We start from the raw sequence: 17497 nt of genomic DNA on the forward strand, positions 1-17497 counted from the left end.
CCGTGTCTTTGTGGGACCTCCTTCAAGACTGTTGGAAAAGCATTCCTCATGAAGCTGGTTGAGAGAATACCAAGAGTGTGCAAAGCTGTCATCAAGGCAAAGGGTGGCTACTTTGAAGAACCTCAAATATAAAATCTATTTAGATTTGTTTAACACTTTTTTGGTTTCTACATGATTCCGTGTGTTATTTCATAGTTTTGATGTCTTCACTATTATTTACACAATGTAGAAAATACTGTATTCCTATTCCACTCTCCCTTATATCCCAATTTGTGCCACCCATAAGTGAGAAACCTACACGCTAAGTATAGACCATATTGTGTTCCCTACAGGTTATAGAAAAGAGCAGAAGTGCTGAACTCTCCGTTCAGAACCCAGTGTCACCTCTCTACCTACAGATTATGGAACATTTGCAATTTTAGTATTTCTCCAGTAGGTTTCCTCAAGGAGAAAGCCCTCCACTTCTAAGTTAAAGAGAATAAAGCAAAAACACTTTAGTAATGTCCCCAAAAACACTACAGTAAATACTAAAGTATACTACAATCTGCAAAAACGCTACAGTAATTACTATAGTATAAGCAAAAACAATTTTACTACAGTATTTATACTATAGTATACTGTAAATACTACAGTAAAGTCTGCAAAAATACTACTGTGAATACTATGCTATTCCTACCATAGTATAAACTATAATATTTGTTTCATGTGGGTAGCATCAACAGGACAGATCATGGAATGTATGAAGTGATCCTATAATTTGATATTACCAAATACACGAGAATGGGTGTTATTGGAAGAGTTAATGATATTCCTATTATTTTCATTCCATGGGTAGAGCCGAGGAGTAGGAGGAAAATATTTAATGTTAAAGGAAGTGAATATACAATGTTATTTGAGAATACATGATGAATTCTCAGGATGAAGTAATGAGCTCTCTCTCTCACACACACACACACACACACACACTAATACACAGATGGGGCTATATTGAGAGCAGGGTTGGGCGGGCTCAATTCGGAAGTAAACTAACAGTTACAAATCAATAATTGAAAAAAGGGCATTTATTTTCAATGACTTCTCAATGAACTGTAAAGTAGAGGCTATTTATTTAAAACCTTTTTTCATTTCTGAATTTCAAATTCAAATCACTGAATTAAATTCGAATTGAGCACAACCCTGATTGAGAGAGGAGGTGAGGACAGTAAGGATGTGATTGTGTGTGGTGGGGGGGCTCTCCAGACTCACTGGAGCCAGCGGGTAATGGCCTCATTCAGGCCGATTGAGACATCTTAATTTCTGCAGTTGTGAAAACTGAAGGAGGGAGGGAAGAAGGGAGGGAAGGATGTGTTCTTTGATCCTGAGCTGAGTGAGTTGTAAATGAGGAGGTATGCCCTGCATAAATACTGACTCTATAGCTGAGACTAAGATCATTACTCCATTTATCAGGACAATCACCCACTGAGAGAGAACACACTCACACACACACACTCTTCACTGGACCCAGCTCTGAGAACTTTGTCTGCATTTCTGGAACCTGAAGGATAAGATGCATTAGATTCTATCCATCCAAAAGAACACGTTTTTCCACCCTAACAACAGGATTTTGGTTAATTTTGTTGGATATTTCCATCATCCAACCATGAGGGGACATTTCTCCATTGAGTGGCTGGCCCAGAGTAGTCGGACATCGGGCAGCACGAGCCCCTCGCCTCCCTCCTCTTCCTGGACATCCGTTGCGGCTGGACCCACCAGCACCTCTGGGACCCACCCTGAGAGCTTGCCTGGGTTCTACTGCCGACCGAGACCTAAGAATCWAGAGAACCAGACAGAGAACCAGGTGAGGAGAGGACACGGGCTCATCCTACACAGCAATCCCAGCCTGGKAGGCTCTGAGACAGCTAAGAGTAGCCCTCTCCACCACAAGCACCAAGGTAGGTTCACTCTCCCTCAAATCAACTCAGGATCTGAGTTTACATGGGAACCATACATTCATTGAAATAGTGTGTCTGTTGTTTCTGGGTGTGTTTTGAGCTATGTGTTGACTGAATTAACAGAATTCTTTAGAAATAGCTACATCTGATTTTGCTCTTATAGTGCTGAAAGCGCTATAGTTAGGACTCACTTCAGACTGAGTTGATGTCTGGAGACATGGTTGTGTTTGAAAGGTTCAGAGAACACAAAAGTTTTGGAAACCACTATGATATAGCATATGGATCGATTTGAATTCTCTTCTCCCTCTTTCTTCAGTAGTGGCTGAGACTGACTTCATTAGTGGAACAGAGGGGGAAACGTCAGGGTACGAGAGTGAGGGCGGGCGCTCCCTCACCCCAACCACCCCCCTGGATGGCTCATCTTCTCCCCCTACGGGGAGGCGGCCACGTACAGCCTACACAGCGGAGCAGATCAACAGTCTGGAGAGGGCCTTCAAGAGGAACGCTTACCTAGGAACTCGGGACAAGGTCGAGCTCTGCAAGAAACTCAACCTCTCAGACAAACAGGTAGGCAATGCAGAGACACAAATACATATAGGGACTCTATTGCAATGGTTATCAAAGGTTTATTTGATCGCTGTCTTAAACGCCTGTCTGTTTCTCCTCAGATCCGTAACTGGTTCCAGAACAGGCGTATGAGGATGAAGAGGATGGTCCAGGACGCTCTTGCCCAAGCGTGCCAGGCTAAAGTAGCCTCTCACCTGCTGCACTACCCCGAGCTACATGTCTACCACCCTGGCCCCTACCACGCAGAAGCAGAGGGGGGCGCTGCCACCCCATACCTCCACCCACACTACAGCTCATCCACAGCCAGTCCAYCCCTACCCAGCCTCCCCCTGGACTCTTTCTACCAGTACTCCAGCCTCCCAGGCCTGGTGATGCCCACTACTGTGTCCTACCAGCCTTACACTCACCAGTATTAAAACTTTTGGATGATATCTCAATAGTCTAAAGTTGTTTTAAGGCAACTACTTTAGACTAGCGAACAGACGCATCCCAATACATTTTCACTTGCTTCCACTTCTCATGTAATGTATTGACTACAGAAAAATCTGGTTAWATCAGTGGTGAAATTGTGAAGTTCTCCACTCAGGGTAGAGAGRAATAATGAATGTGTTTCTGCTCTCCTTTTGTCATGCTGTAATTTCTATTTAAGTATAAAATTGTTAATAGTTTTATTGTATCGGTTTTAAYGCATGTGGCAGCTGTATAAAAGTGTGGATAAAATGAACGTTTGTTTTCAATTGCATTATAAATCAGTTCATCCACTTGATTTATATATTTGTAAGTATTGTGTGAAAATAAAATAAAAAACATAATCCCATTGCCTGAAAATTGACCGTTTTTGTTGTAGAATAATTTCAAACACCTCAATAGCTCCAACCAGTTTACAATTGGCCACCTAGTGCCCAACAAAGAACCTGCTATACTGTGTGGATGAGTCAGTACYCAGCTAATGCACACAATCCATAAAAGAGAGAAAGATAGTCCACACATGAATTTGTTGTGAAAATGTAATAATTTTTCAAAACAAACGATACACCCAAATCTATTTCATTGGGCTCCTGAGTGGCGCAGCAGTCTAAGGCACTGCATCTCAGTGCAAAAAAATCCCTACGGTCACTGGTTTGAATCCAGGCTGTATCACATCCAGCTGTGATTGGGAGTCCCATAGGGCGGTGCACAATTGGCCCAGCGTTGTCCGGGTTTGGCTATCATTGTAAATAAGAGTTTGTTCTTAACTGGCTTGCCTAGTTAAATAAAAATCTGTCCAATTTCCCCCCCCCCAACAAAGTCACAACCTTCTGTCTCCACCGAATACAATTAAATAATCTCAGAACTACTGTATCTCTGAAGTTAAGCCAGGTCAAAGCTAAATAAGAAATCATATGATGACTAAAATAACAGACACAGGTTGTTTAAAAGATTTTTWAACTTTGTAAGTATAAAACACTTTTGGAGCAAAATCCAATCAACGCAAATTTTTTCAGAACATGACAAGAACTTCAGCATTTGTTGGTCTATGTACAAGTTTCRTGTCAGAAAAWAAACATCTAAACTTCACTAAACACCCCACCTTCCACCTTTAAAACAGTACAAACCAACACATACCTCAGACTACACATCTCCCTCGAAAGACTACAACTACGGTTACAAAATTACTCAAACAAATACGCAAAACAAAATCAATATGGCTCCCCTTTTCCTTCCTGACTTGCCTAGTTAAATAAATAAAATAAAATTCCTGGTGGTGTGAGGTCACTTCCTCTATGCAGTCTTCTGCTGGCCCTTCTTTCCAATCAGAGACTTGTGGATGTGAGGAATTACACCTGCAGGAGGGAGAGAAAGGGACATTATGAATGTGTGATGCTATTGCTACACATTGGTAGGCGAAGAGGTGTTTGCCCCCATGTAATGTAAAACACTGAGTTCCTGGAAGACCAATACATGAATCCAATCCAAGAGGTTAAAACTCACCTCCTCCAGCGATGGTGGCCTTGATGAGTGAGTCCAATTCCTCATCTCCGCGGATGGCCAACTGTAAGTGACGCGGAGTGATACGCTTCACCTTCAGATCCTTGGAGGCATTCCCTGCCAACTCCAACACCTGAGAGTGACACAACATTAGTCTCAGTCTTTGCCCATTAGGGTAGAGTTGGAGTAAAAACCTGCTTGATTGACCTCCATCAGAGCCCTCAATGAGCCTCCTTAAAAAAAAAAAGATATATATATATATATATATGGTTAAATAAAAACATCTCACCTCAGCCGTGAGGTACTCCAAGATGGCGGCGCTGTATACTGCTGCGGTGGCTCCCACTCTGCCGTGGCTGGTGGTCCGGGTCTTCAGGTGTCTGTGGATACGACCTACCGGGAACTACAACACACACAGTCAGAAATGCTCTAGGTAGAAGTTTCCCATTTATCTGTGTTGCAGGATTCACTTGTGACTGATACAACAGAGAAAACCTGGGGAAAAGAGATGTAGGTACATGCCTGGAGTCCAGCCCTTTGGGAGCGAGACACAGACTTCGCCTTGGCTTTGCCACTGTCCTTTCCAGCTTTTCCTCCTGCCTGGAAAGTGACAACGAGATTCAGWGAAATGGCTGATGCATGAATGTGATTAAATGTGTTTTGACTTTTTTTCTTCTCAACGCGATTTATAACTGTGGCCAAGCTGAACAAGATGGTGTAGGTGCACAAAAGAAAAATGATTAATACACTAAAAATCTCCAATTTATTTTTGTAGCCTAGTGGTTAAGAGCATTGGGCCAGTAACCAGAAGGTCTCTGGTTCGAATCCTCTTGAGCAAGGCACTTAATAATTGTTCCAGTAAGTCGCTCTGTATAAGAGCGTCTGCCAAATGACTAGCTAAAATGTAAATGTAACTTCAAGCAAACCGAAGGCACATGCAACTGGTCATTACAGTAATCTGATTCATCACACACACACTTCTCTCCACCAACTGAAAGATAAAGGACCATTTCCGATTCATAACGTTAGCTATGTAACTGGCACTGTCATTTGAGTTCTCGCTAAGACAATTCACTACAATTTTGAAAAKAAAAAAAAGCCTAAATATGCCTTTCTATAGCTAACTACAATACAAATACGACGGAAGAATGGTTTAGGTATCTCGCTAAAACTGAAATATATATTGGTACATTTGTAGCTTGCTACCACAGCAGGTAGTGCTAACGTTACTSTAGTTAGCTAACAGTGCTAAGGCAAGGAGAAGGTAACTAACGTTAGTTACCGTAGCTAGGTACTTCAATAAACAATCCAAACTTTGCGAAAATCTTGGAATATTACATCAGAAAGAGACGGGACTTAACGTATATTAGATACATATGTTTGAAAAAGCATGAGAAGCAAGTCGGTTGTAAGCCAGGTGGCGTAAATGTAGCTAGATGGCACTCTTTCGTTAGTTTTCGAATGTTCGTCGACGTCCTATTTCGCACGCATCAAGCTTGCAATCGTGAATTCTAGTTACTCTTACTAGCCAGTTTAGCATATCAGTGCTAAAATGTAATGACATTTACGATCAGCTGTCCTATAATACAGACAACGTACATAAAATATATATTTTTAAACTCGTTACCATGTCGCCGTTGAGTTTTCCCTGTTGTATTTCCAAACCGAGAAAAACAATAAACCCGATGAAGAACAAAAAAGGCAAGCAAATGAATGAGGAGAGCTTTCAGAGCCAACCAATAGAGTCTCTGTTTATTGGTTCGAACAGTCTCTTCAACCAATTGCAATAGTGTTTGTACAGTGTATACTCATCTCTGCAACTGGATTGGACGCTTTGTGATAGTATAAATGCCAGAGAAATAGCACTACTGCAGTCCGTGCTATTCGTGATGCTTAGGGCGTCCCTACTGTTCTTAATATAATAATATACACTATATATACAAAAGTATGTGGACACCCCTTCAAATTAGTGGATTTGSCTATTTCAGCCAAACCCGTTGCTGACAGGTGTATAGATTCGAGCACACAGCCATTCAATGGTACCGTCTTGGCATGTCACCTTTCCAACAAGTGAGTTTGTCAAATTTCTGCCCTGCTAGTGTAACAGTTTAACTTTAGTCTGTCCCCTCGCCCCGCCCCGGGCGCGAACCGGAGACCCTCTGCACACATCAACAACAGTCACCCACGAAGCATCGTTACCCATCGCTCCACAAAAGCCACGGTCCTTGCAGAGCAAGGGGAACCACTACTTCAAGGTCTCAGAGCAAGTGACGTCACCAATTGAAAGGCTATTGGCGCGCACCACCGCTAACTAGCTAGCCATTTCACATCCGTTACACTAGAGCTGCCCTGGTCAACTGTAAGTGCTGTTATTGTGAAGTGGAATCGTCTAGGAGCAACAGCGGCTCATCTGCGAAGTGGGACCACCGAGTGCTGAAGCGCATAGCTAGTAAAAATCTTCTATCCTTGGTTGCAACACTCACAACTGAGTTCCAAACTGCACACAAGGCTAAGATCACCATGCACAATGCCAAGAGTCAGCTGGAGTGGTGTAAAGCTCGCTGCCATTGGACCCTGGAGCAGTGGAAACGAGTTCTCTGGAGTGATGAATCTCACTTCACCATCTGGCAGTCCGACGGACGWATCTGGGTTTGGCGGATGCCAGGAGAATGCTACCTGCCCGAACAGTGCCAACTGTAAAGTTTGGTGGAGGAGGAATAATGGTCTGGGGCTGCTTTTCACAGTTCGGGCTAGGCCCCTTAGTTCCAGGAAGGGAAATCTTAATGCTTCAGCATACAATGACATTCTAGACAATTATGTGCTTCAACTTTGTGGCAACAGTTTGGGGAAAGCTCTTTCCTGTTTCAGCATGACAATGCCCCCGTGCACAAAGCGAGATCCATACAGAAATGTTTTTTTCGAGATCGATGTGGATGAACTTGACTGGCCTGCACAGAGCCCTGACCTCAACCCCATCGAACACCTTTGGGATGAATTGGAACGCCTAATTGCCCAACATCAGTGCCCAACCTCACTAATGCCCTTGTGGCTGAATGGAAGCAAGTCCCCACAGCAATGTTCCAACAACTAGTGGAAAGCCTTCCCAGASGAGTGGAGGCTGTTATAGCAGCAAAGGGGGGACCAACTCCATATTAATGCCCATGATTTTGGAATGAGATGTTCGATGAGCAGGTGCCCACATACTTTTGGTCATGTAGTGTAGCTCAGTGGTCCCTACCCCATTGAAGTTAGTCAGTCTGGTAGGCCTACAGTAGTGTAGAATTACATGTAAATTAAGATGAAATAACAAAAAGTATTTTGCATGGACAAGTTTAAACTACATAATCCATATAAATGAGTTTATATGAATTGTGAGAGATAATGTCTTACATTGTTTAGTCTTCTTTTCCAGTGATATTCAGAATGAGTATGCCACATTTGTACTTAGGTTTTTAAATGAATAATGATGGGATTTATATTGTGCTTTTCCAGATGCTCATAGCGTTACATTGTATGAAGAAAACTCCCTTCAGCCACCACACTACCAATAAATCTGACCTCCCTGAATCCTATGTCACTCTATTCCCCTCTCACTTGTTCACCTTTGATGCTGCCAAACCCAGGTTAAATACTTGAGCACTGTAATTTAGTTTGGCTGACACAATAGAAACAATAGAAATATGACAAAAGTCCCAAAAGTGCAAACTCCAAGCTAGTAAATTTAGTGCCCATCAACTAGTCTACTTTACAGTATTTGATATCTATTTGACCCAGGTAATCTGCCAGTAGATTGAAAGCCCTGGACCTTGATGTTTGCAACCTGTGTGATAGGTGAGCAGGCTAGGCACTCTGTCGGCTGCTCTCCTTTCACCTGGGGCATATTCAGGAGGATGCAACGTTAGAAAAATGGTCTACTCTAATATTATCTAGTTGAAGAATCATGAATCACTTGAACATGGGTCTCTGATTCAGAGGCAATCACTTTACCAAAGATTGCTACACTATATACCCAAAGAGAAGCAGATTCCTCTATCTGAACTTTCTGTAGCACATTTTTTTTTAACCTTTATTTAACTAGGCAAGTCAGTTAAGAACAAATTCTTATTTTCAATGACGGCCTAGGAACAGCGGGTTAACTGCCTTGTTCAGGGGAAGTACGACAGATTTTTACCTTGTCAGCTCAGGGATTCAATCTTGCAACCTTTCAGTTACTAGTCCAATGCTCTAACCACGAGGATACCTGCCACCTCCATAATGCCCTCCTTGGAAAGCACCTGGATCTGCTCTCTTCCTTGTGAGAGAAGCCCATTCCAGTCAGGACTCCTCAGTGGTGGAACGAATCTCCCCCTGCTGTCGGTGCAGCTTTGGTGAGCTGGGATTTGAAATGGGTTGGAACTGGATTGGTGGGCATAACAAATCAGGGCACCTCAGTAGGAAATTAAATATCCATGTGGTTTGAGCACCCCTATGATTCTTAAACTGCATAAAAGACGAGGCAGACAACATCTGAAGGGGGAACAGATTTTAACACAACACAGGGGAAAAAAACTGGATTAAATGTATTTTTTAAAACTGMGCCCTGGGTTCGCGTCTCAAACAATCCATCACTGAATTCGCTGCACTGGTGTCAGAAGTGCGATAGTGAAGGAGGGGTTTATAGTGTAGCGATCTTTGGTAAGGTGCTTGCCGCTGAATCAGAACCCCTCTGAATTCGCTACAACACTGTCTGACTGATTGATGGGATGATTGGTGTGATGGGCACCACTGTGGTGGAATTAATAGCAACATCAAATATTCACATGCATATCTGGGTGACAGGGAAAATATTAGGAGTCACATGGCTAAGTATTTTAGAACCATAGTAGCCTACTTGAGAAATTAGGTTCGTGAAAAGGTGCAAGGTTAAATGTATTCATCTCAGTGTAAATGAGTGCTCTTTTGTGACATTGCAAAATTACTGTCACCGTACAGTATAACTGTAACAGTTATGACATAAGGAGTTGCTTTTATTACTGCTTTTATGTATGTAGTATTTCCCAGTCTAGAATTTAACGCTTGCCCAGTTTGCCTTAAATGACATAGCAACTGCAGAGAAAAGGATCCGCTACAATTTATTGGCACTCCATAGTAAAAAATMTGTAACAATATTGTGGCCCGTTGATTGGACGGTGATGTTGTCCACGATATTACGTCAACAGAACCTACATCTAAACCAATGACATGTAGGAATGTTAAGACGTAGGCGTGATAGGCAGCGGAAAACGACCAATGAGAAAACAAACTCGCTGAACCTGGCGTGATTGGCAGACCCAAGGCCAATGTGGGAGCGCTCGGGGAGGGTTTTGGTGGTCACCATGAAGGGGGTGTGCACGCGGAGAAGGAGATACTCACAAGAGGGAGAAGCTGGCTGGCMGTGCTGAAGATGGCGGATGGTGACAGTGGGAGCGAGCGCGGTGGTGGCAGCAGCGGCGGAGGGGGAGGTGGAAGCGGGTACCAGCCCTTCCAGAGAGAGCAGGAGACACAGGAGCTGGCGTCCAAGCGGCTGGACATCCAGAACAAGCGCTTCTACCTGGATGTCAAGCAGAACAACAAGGGCAGGTTCATCAAAATTGCCGAGGTGGGGGCCGGGGGCTCCAAAAGTCGCCTGACCCTGTCCATGTCAGTTGCGGCGGAGTTTCGCGATTACCTGGGAGATTTCATAGAGCACTACGCCCAACTGGGGCCTAGCAGCCCGGAGCAGATCGCACAGTCCTCTGTCGGAGAGGACGGTGGGCCCAGGCGAGCCCTGAAGAGCGAGTTCTTGGTCCGGGAGAACCGTAAATACTACCTCGATCTGAAGGAGAACCAGCGGGGGAGGTTCTTGCGGATCCGACAGACCGTCAACCGAGGGCCCGGGTTCGGAGTAGGTGGGCCGGGAGGAGGCATGCAGGCCGGCCAGACCATAGCCCTTCCGGCCCAAGGCTTAATAGAGTTTAGAGACGCCCTTGCAAAGCTTATAGATGATTATGGTGGAGACGACGAGGAATTGGCCCGTGGAACGGCGGTTGGGGGCAATGGGGAGCTTCCTGAGGGCACATCCATCATGGTGGACTCTAAACGGTTCTTTTTCGACGTCGGGTCAAACAAATACGGCGTGTTCCTGCGAGTGAGCGAGGTCAAACCGAGCTACAGGAACTCAATCACCATCCCGTTCAAAGCATGGGGAAAGTTCGGAGGTGCTTTCAGCCGGTACGCCGAGGAAATGAAAGAGATCCAGGAGCGACAGCGGGATAAAATGTACGAGAGGAAAGAGGAGTCGGAGGGAGAGGAGGTGGATGATGACTGATTAGTTGAAACAGCTGATAGAGTTCAGTTCACACAGTGAGATTTGCAATATTATATGTGGCAGAAATTACAGATTTAAGTGCATGACGAATCGAACTTTAATACAAAAAAAATATCGTGGCGTAAAAAGTACGTTTGAAATGGGAACCATTATTGATGTATTATTAAAACCTGGAGTTTAATGAAAGTTATGGGGCAAAGAGTGTCTAAATGAGAACTTTCTCATGGGTTAAAAAAATWAATGAAATTATGTTTTGTAAAAAAAGAAAGAAATATCCCCAAAACCAGCAACTTGGTTTTCATAACAATATAAGAAGCCAATGAAATCTTTATAATGTTTCCTTTAAAATATAGATATATATTTAAGAGTAAGGAGTTGAATCCATTAATGCAGCTATTATTTCCATTGCTCCTTGTAAGGAGAGAACCAGCATCCATTGTATCCCTGTTCTAGCTCTCTCCTATGTGGCAGTGTGTGTTACCTTTACAAGTTAGTGAAAGTGGTAGAAAGGAAAGTCTACAACTGTCATCTTTCTGGAGGTTTATATTTGGTGTGTTAATTGATGGGGGGGTCGGGGGGGAAGCTATATAACATTGGCTGTGCCATAGCAGGGCCTTTAACAGACAATTATGATGAGAAACGTTACGGAGAGAAGAACTGTATCTGCAGGCTTATCTGAAGGCCTCTGAGACTAAATTGGACACTTGTGCTAACGTAGTTAGCTCACAGTGTCATGTCACCCTCCAAACAAATACTGTAGGCCTCAACATGGCGGATGAGTGAATGCTTTTGTTGTTTTTACATATAAATGCCTGGCAATATTTACAAGGTCTGTTTCATGGGACTTATTTTATTTGAAAGTAACTTATTTTATCTTGTCAGATGGGAGCAGAGCAGTATGTCACCTCCCACAACAATGTGGCCTGGTATCAAGAGAGTGGCAGGCCTGTTAACCAATCGGCAACAAGAAAGGACAGTCTCTTCCTACTGTGTGCGTCACATCCCACAGGAGCCTGCTTCCCAGTTCAGAACAGATAGTGCATATATTATGCCAAAATGTTGACATTTTTTGTACGTTTGGTCTTCTGCAAGGGTTTTTTCGGGCTGTTTGTGCACATTTTTTCTCTCGAATGCAAGCCGGAGAAAGTCGGTAGCCCCTTTTGACAGATTGGACCACAGTAGGGATTTTTCAATGAAGTGATTGTTTTCATTCAACGAGAGACTTAATCGTTTTAATGGGGGGGAAAAAATATTTGAGAAATACTGCACCAAATGTCTTAGATGTAAAAACATCTAAATGAATGACATAGTGTGCACGAACAGCTGAAAAACCCTTGCCATAGGCCAAAACGAACAAAAACATCAATTTCGTCATAATATATGCGCAACCTGTTTTGGATGGGAAGCATGCGGACGCCTTTACCCACACACCACCGGAGCCTTCTGATATGGCCATTGGAATTGATCACTGGGTGAAATCCAGAGGAGCTGCTACTACTACTGTTACAAGCCAGCCAAGAGTGTGTAGGGCATCAATGATAAGGTACCAGCACTCTGTCTCAGAGCCCAGGCATCAACACTCTGTCTCAGAGCCCAGGCATCAACACTCTGTCTCAGAGCCCAGGCATCAACACTGTCTCAGAGCCCAGGCATCAGCACTCTGTCTCAGAGCCCAGGCATCAACACTCTGTTTCAGAGCCCAGGCATCAACACTCTGTCTCAGAGCCCAGGCATCAACACTCTGTCTCAGAGCCCAGGCATCAGCACTCTGTCTCAGAGCCCAGGCATCAGCACTCTGTCTCAGAGCCCAGGCATCAGCACTGCCACATCACCTCACTACGCCTCTGGACAGTAACAACTGGATAAATGGTTTCCTTTTTATTTAGAAAGATAACTATATTGAAAGAAAATGATGCTTATAAGTGAGATGATAAAAAAAAAAAAACTAGCATACAATATTTTTTACCTTACCTCAAAATACCTTAAAGAAAAGGAAAAGTATATGAATTATAGAAGTATAACGCAGGCTTATGAAACAATAGCTGGGATGCGACCGAATTGTCCGTGTTTTTTTCTTTGTTTATTCTCACTTTCATTTGTTGGTTTTCTCCCAGAGAGTGAAATAAATAACACTTCTGTGATTAAAAAAWATATATTAATGCAACAGATATTGTGATTGTATACTTTAGAAGACTCTCTCTTTCTCTTCCCTCCTCCCCACTCCAACACAACCAGTAGCTGCTGAAAGGGCGTTACATAGTTCTCCATTTTCACTTACTCTTCTCAGGTTGAAACGGGCAGACACTTCGTCCTCTCAAGTGTTCCTTTAAGTATTAGTTATTAGGCTCCTACACATCTATCGAACTACAGCCAGTTGAAATAATTGGCACAGTGTGTAGTCCCAGTTGGTCTCTGTTTATCATAGTTGTTCCCGATTTAACATGTGGAATCAGCCAAGGGCAATTGGTCTGAGATGGGGGGGGGACTGCCCAACGCATCACTGGTAGTTTGTTGGCTGTGGACTAGTTGGATAGACGTGTAGGAGCCTTCATATGACACATTCTAAACTCCAAGCTTGAAGTTGCCTTCAGTTTAACTTGTGCCATTAATAATGTTGCCTGTTGTCATCAAGGCAATTAGGTTTTATTTTTGTAATTGGAAAAGACTACTAAATAGTGTACTGTAAGTACATGGAAAAGCAAACTCGGGCTCCCGATTGGCGCAGCGGTCTAAGGCACTGCATCTCAGTGCAAGAGGCGTCACTACAGTCCCTGGTTCGTATCCAGGCTGTATCACATTCGGCCGTGATTTGGAGTCCCATAGGGCGGCGCACAATTGGCCCAGCGTTGTCCGGGTTATGGTTTGGCCGGGGTAGACCGTCATTGTAAATAAGAATTTGTTCTGAACTMACTTGCCTAGTTAAATAAAAGTTAAATCAAAACAAATAAAAAAGTACTGCCTGACATTCATGGCTCAATTGAGTTAGGCATTTAACTTACCTAGTAATCCAATTGCTTTACGATGCTAAGAATGTGCGTGTGGATTCTTTGCCACTTTTTGTTGTTGCACTTTGAGATACCAAACACAATGTTATGTATTAGTCTCACAGCCAATTTAGTGAAGATGTGGTCTCCAGTCTTCTCCCCAGCAGAATCACAGTAGTGGCACAGCAGCTGTCGWAGACATGTGCTCTGCTGTTGTACCATATCAATACCCTCTTCTTTTCATCAGTCGCTAAGAGCTCTAAGGAAAACAGACTCACATCTCCAGCCTAAACATTCACCTCAACACAACACAAGGTACATGTAGCAATAGGAATTATAATGCATATCTAAATAAATGTGTGTTTGAGATAGGTCTGCACTGATGCTAGGATCATTATCAACAGCAAAGTATCTGTAGATTTGTATAATCTATGTATCTTGAACCAGTATGCCTCCATCAGACCCAATTAAACGAGGGATTACATGCTTGAGTAGTCCTTAACCACAGGTCTTGGATCAGAGTGTAGCATTATATAGAGCTATTCCCTTCCATCTCATATTGCTCAAATGCCCAGCAAACCTGGTTTTTAAAAAAACAGATAAAGCAACAACTCACAGCACAACGCCTCTCCCCTATTTGACATAGATAGTTTGTGTGTATGTATTGATAAGTAAGCTTTGCATGCCGTTTTTAAACGCATGTAGTTCTGTCCTTGAGCTGTCCTTGTCTACTAATGTCCTGTATTATGTCATATTTTGTGTGGACCCCAGGAAGAGTAGCTGCTGCTTTCGCAAACAGCTAATGGGGATTGTAATAAAATACCAAAATACCAACCTTTACCATTCTGGGGGGGGGGGGGAAAGAATATCTGACCCAATATCTGAGGTTAGGGGTGACTTCTACCTACAACATGTGGCGTGGTGAAAGTATGTGCCATGTCGGCTAAGGAGAGGAGGGTGAGCTCTGTCATGTGAAGCAGGAGGAAGACTATAGTAGGGGTAACCTGACTCCCCCTCCACTGCATTGGTCTCTTCCTCTGTTCTCTGGGCCTATCATGTCTCGCGCCCTCTTTGTACATCTCTTTACTCTCTCTCTCTCACACATGCACTGCTTCTTTTTCTTCCTTCTTCCTCACACTGCTTCTTACCCTTCTCTATCTCTCTCTCTTTCTCTGTTTGTAAATCTGGAGTGAGAGCAGCTGTTGGAGCATCTGTGCACGTCTGTGTGTGTGTGTGTGTGTGCTGACAGGGCAACGTGTGCTATTTTAATGTGGGAGGCCTGGACAGACAAACATTCCTCCCGTCCTGCCTAGGAATCAGCTGTGCCATTAGATCCTGAGTGCCTTGACACACACGTGCATGATACATACATAACCACACACACACACACACACACACTCCCTCACATTCTCTAACACACGTTCTCACAAGGGTTTGATTGTGTCAAAGCCTGCTCACACAATCCCAATTACAGACAAACATCCAGAGACAAGGAGCCTGGCTGAACAGGACCGGAACAGATGCTCAGTGTCTCAGAGTGTGTGCACACACACACACACACACACACACACACACACACAACCCACACACACCACACACACACACACCACACACACACACACACCACACACACACACACACACACACACACACACACACACACACACACACACACACACACACACACACACACCACAACACACACACACACACACACACACACACACACACCACACACACACAACCACACACACACACACACACCACAACCACACACACACACACACACACACACACACCACACACACACACACACACACACACACACACACACACACACACACACACACACACACACACACACACACACACCACACACACACACACACACACACACACACACACACACACCCACCACACACCCACACCACAACACACACACACCACAAACACACACACACAGCGCATGTATACCTCACCCCAGATCATCCTACTAGACCGGTTATTTATATTAACCTTTCTGTCTGGTCTAAGCAGATGTGATGGTTCGAGGAGAGAAGTTCAACATGGTCAACTGCAAGGCCTGCCTGCTCTACCGGCTGTTAGTGCTCTGGTGTATTGTATTGTGGGGTGTGTGTTGGTTGTGTAGCAGTTGGTGAGTCACTGAGGGAGTTGATGGTGTGTCGTGTTGGTAGTAAGTGTGTTTTTCCCCAGGCAGGCTGGGTAGATAGAGCCTAATCAGAGAAGGCAGCGTTTGGCCTGTGGATCAACTGAAAGAGTGACACAGCACGCACATAGCTGTCGGGACACCTCCCCTCCTCTCTTCCACCCTTTTCTCCCCTCCTCTTCCTCTCTCTTCTCCTGTCCTCTGTCAAACTGTTTCTGTGAAGCAGAGCAGGGAAGTTAACTGGCTCACTGAGTTTGTCATTACTCACACGATTCTGGTGTGTGTGTGTGAGAGAGAGAGGGGGGGGGTTGTGGATGATTCTGGAAAAACACTTTCCCCGTTGAGGATGATAACGTGTTCTACTACTACTACTACCTGCCTGCTGTGCAGTATGGGTCAGTATCTCCGTTACTCCTTTAGGCTGTGTAAGCTATGATACGGACCAGGATAAAGTTCCCCCATTGACACTTATGAGGTCAGTTTTATGTCCAAATTGCTCCTAGTCCCCCCTACCCCGTTCCCCACACACACATGCCCTTATTAGCAAACGGAGGAGGGTGGGGTAGAGGGTGAGGAGGGGGATGAGAGGGAGAGAGTGAGAAGGAGGAAGAAGGAGGGAAGAGTGGAGGGTTAGCTCCATATACCATGTGTCAGTGTGTGGACAGATCGACAGGAAGGAGCTCTCACACATAGAAGAAAGGACCAATGGGCTGCTGGGCTCTCCACTAATCAGATTCCCCCTGTGACAAATTTGACTTCCGTCTCTCTAAACTGAGAGGAGGATTTGCCCTTAGAAATAAATCTATGGGCAGTTTTGCATTATAAGTTGTCCCCTGGGCACAGATCTAGGATCAGCTTACCCTCCACAAATCCTGAACATAATAATTATGGGGGACCGTAACACTGACCTTAGATCACTGTCTAGGGGCAACGTCATCCTACTGTCCTACTACAATTTCTGTCCTGACTGACCCCCTCTGTTCCTCACAGACAGCCTTGACCTAAACCTCCCTTCCCCCCCAACGTCACACACACCTTCTCTTCTTCAAGCACGGGATAAGTGTGTGTGTGTGTAAGAGAGAGAGAACACAAACTATACATACCTCGCCCTAAACATCAGTGCCAAAGGTAACTTCCACAAAGCTGTGTACGATCTGAGAGACAAGGCAAGAAGGGCCTTCTACGCCATCAAAAGGAAATCAAATTTGACATACCAATTAGGATCTGGCTAAAAATACTTGAATCAGTTATAGCACCCATTGCCCTTTATGGTTGTGAGGTCTGGGGTCCACTCACCAACCAAGAATTCACAAAATGGGACAAACACCAAATTAAGAGTCTGCATGCAGAATTCTGCAAAAATATCCTTGGTGTACAACGTCAAACACCAAATAATGTATGCAGAGCAGAATTAGGTCAATACCTGCTAATTATCCAGAAAAGAGATGTTAAATTCTACAACCAACCAATAAAGCCATCACCTACAGAGYGCCCCAGGACAGCAACACAATTAAACCCAACAAAATCATGAGAAAACAAAAAGATAGGCCGAACA

The 17497-nt window shown here is 44.1% G+C and overlaps 3 protein-coding genes across 4 annotated transcripts; 2 read left to right on the forward strand and 1 right to left on the reverse strand.

The window, feature by feature from the left end:
- Positions 1 to 2351: 2351 nt before the first annotated feature.
- LOC111963797 (homeobox protein vex1-like) lies at positions 2352 to 2914 on the forward strand (the record flags this gene model as incomplete). The annotated part of the gene is made up of 2 exons (XM_023987323.2): positions 2352 to 2498; positions 2600 to 2914. Coding segments are annotated over 2 exons (462 nt in total), but the record flags the coding sequence as incomplete, so codon positions are not given.
- A 992-nt stretch (positions 2915 to 3906) lies between these two features.
- On the reverse strand, positions 3907 to 6201 carry LOC111963799 (histone H2A.V). Of its 2 annotated transcripts, XM_023987326.1 has the most exons (5): positions 6094 to 6201; positions 4989 to 5066; positions 4756 to 4869; positions 4470 to 4599; positions 3907 to 4321 (listed from the first exon to the last, which is right to left on the reverse strand). In XM_023987326.1, the coding sequence occupies exons 1-5, from the start codon at positions 6094 to 6096 to the stop codon at positions 4260 to 4262; spliced, it is 387 nt and encodes a 128-aa protein (XP_023843094.1). In that variant the 5' UTR covers positions 6097 to 6201; the 3' UTR covers positions 3907 to 4259. The 2 variants fall into 2 exon arrangements, with proteins under 2 accessions (XP_023843094.1, XP_023843095.1); XM_023987327.2 differs by lacking the exon at positions 4989 to 5066 and having other exon boundaries at positions 6094 to 6194.
- Positions 6202 to 9843: 3642 nt separating this feature from the next.
- On the forward strand, positions 9844 to 12576 carry LOC111963798 (transcriptional regulator protein Pur-beta). The gene is made up of 2 exons (XM_023987324.2): positions 9844 to 10742; positions 11674 to 12576. Exons 1-2 carry the CDS (start codon positions 9889 to 9891, stop codon positions 11852 to 11854), a joined length of 1035 nt encoding a protein of 344 aa, XP_023843092.1. The 5' UTR covers positions 9844 to 9888; the 3' UTR covers positions 11855 to 12576.
- The last annotated feature ends 4921 nt before the right edge of the window (positions 12577 to 17497 follow it).

Source organism: Salvelinus sp. IW2-2015, linkage group LG5, assembly GCF_002910315.2.
Source record: "Salvelinus sp. IW2-2015 linkage group LG5, ASM291031v2, whole genome shotgun sequence".
Taxonomy (NCBI): Eukaryota; Metazoa; Chordata; class Actinopteri; order Salmoniformes; family Salmonidae; genus Salvelinus; species Salvelinus sp. IW2-2015.

Coding starts and splice junctions, on each gene's coding strand:
- LOC111963799 (XM_023987326.1), bottom strand. Junction 4,870..4,988: donor CCCAAAGGGCTGGACTCCAG/GCATGTACCTAC, acceptor TGTGTGTTGTAG/TTCCCGGTAGGTCGTATCCA. Junction 4,322..4,469: donor GGCCACCATCGCTGGAGGAG/GTGAGTTTTAAC, acceptor TCCCTCCTGCAG/GTGTAATTCCTCACATCCAC.
- LOC111963798 (XM_023987324.2), top strand. CDS start 9,889: ATGGCGGATGGTGACAGTGGGAGCGAGCGCGGTGGTGGCAGCAGCGGC. Junction 10,743..11,673: donor GAGCGACAGCGGGATAAAAT/GTACGAGAGGAA, acceptor TTATCTTGTCAG/ATGGGAGCAGAGCAGTATGT.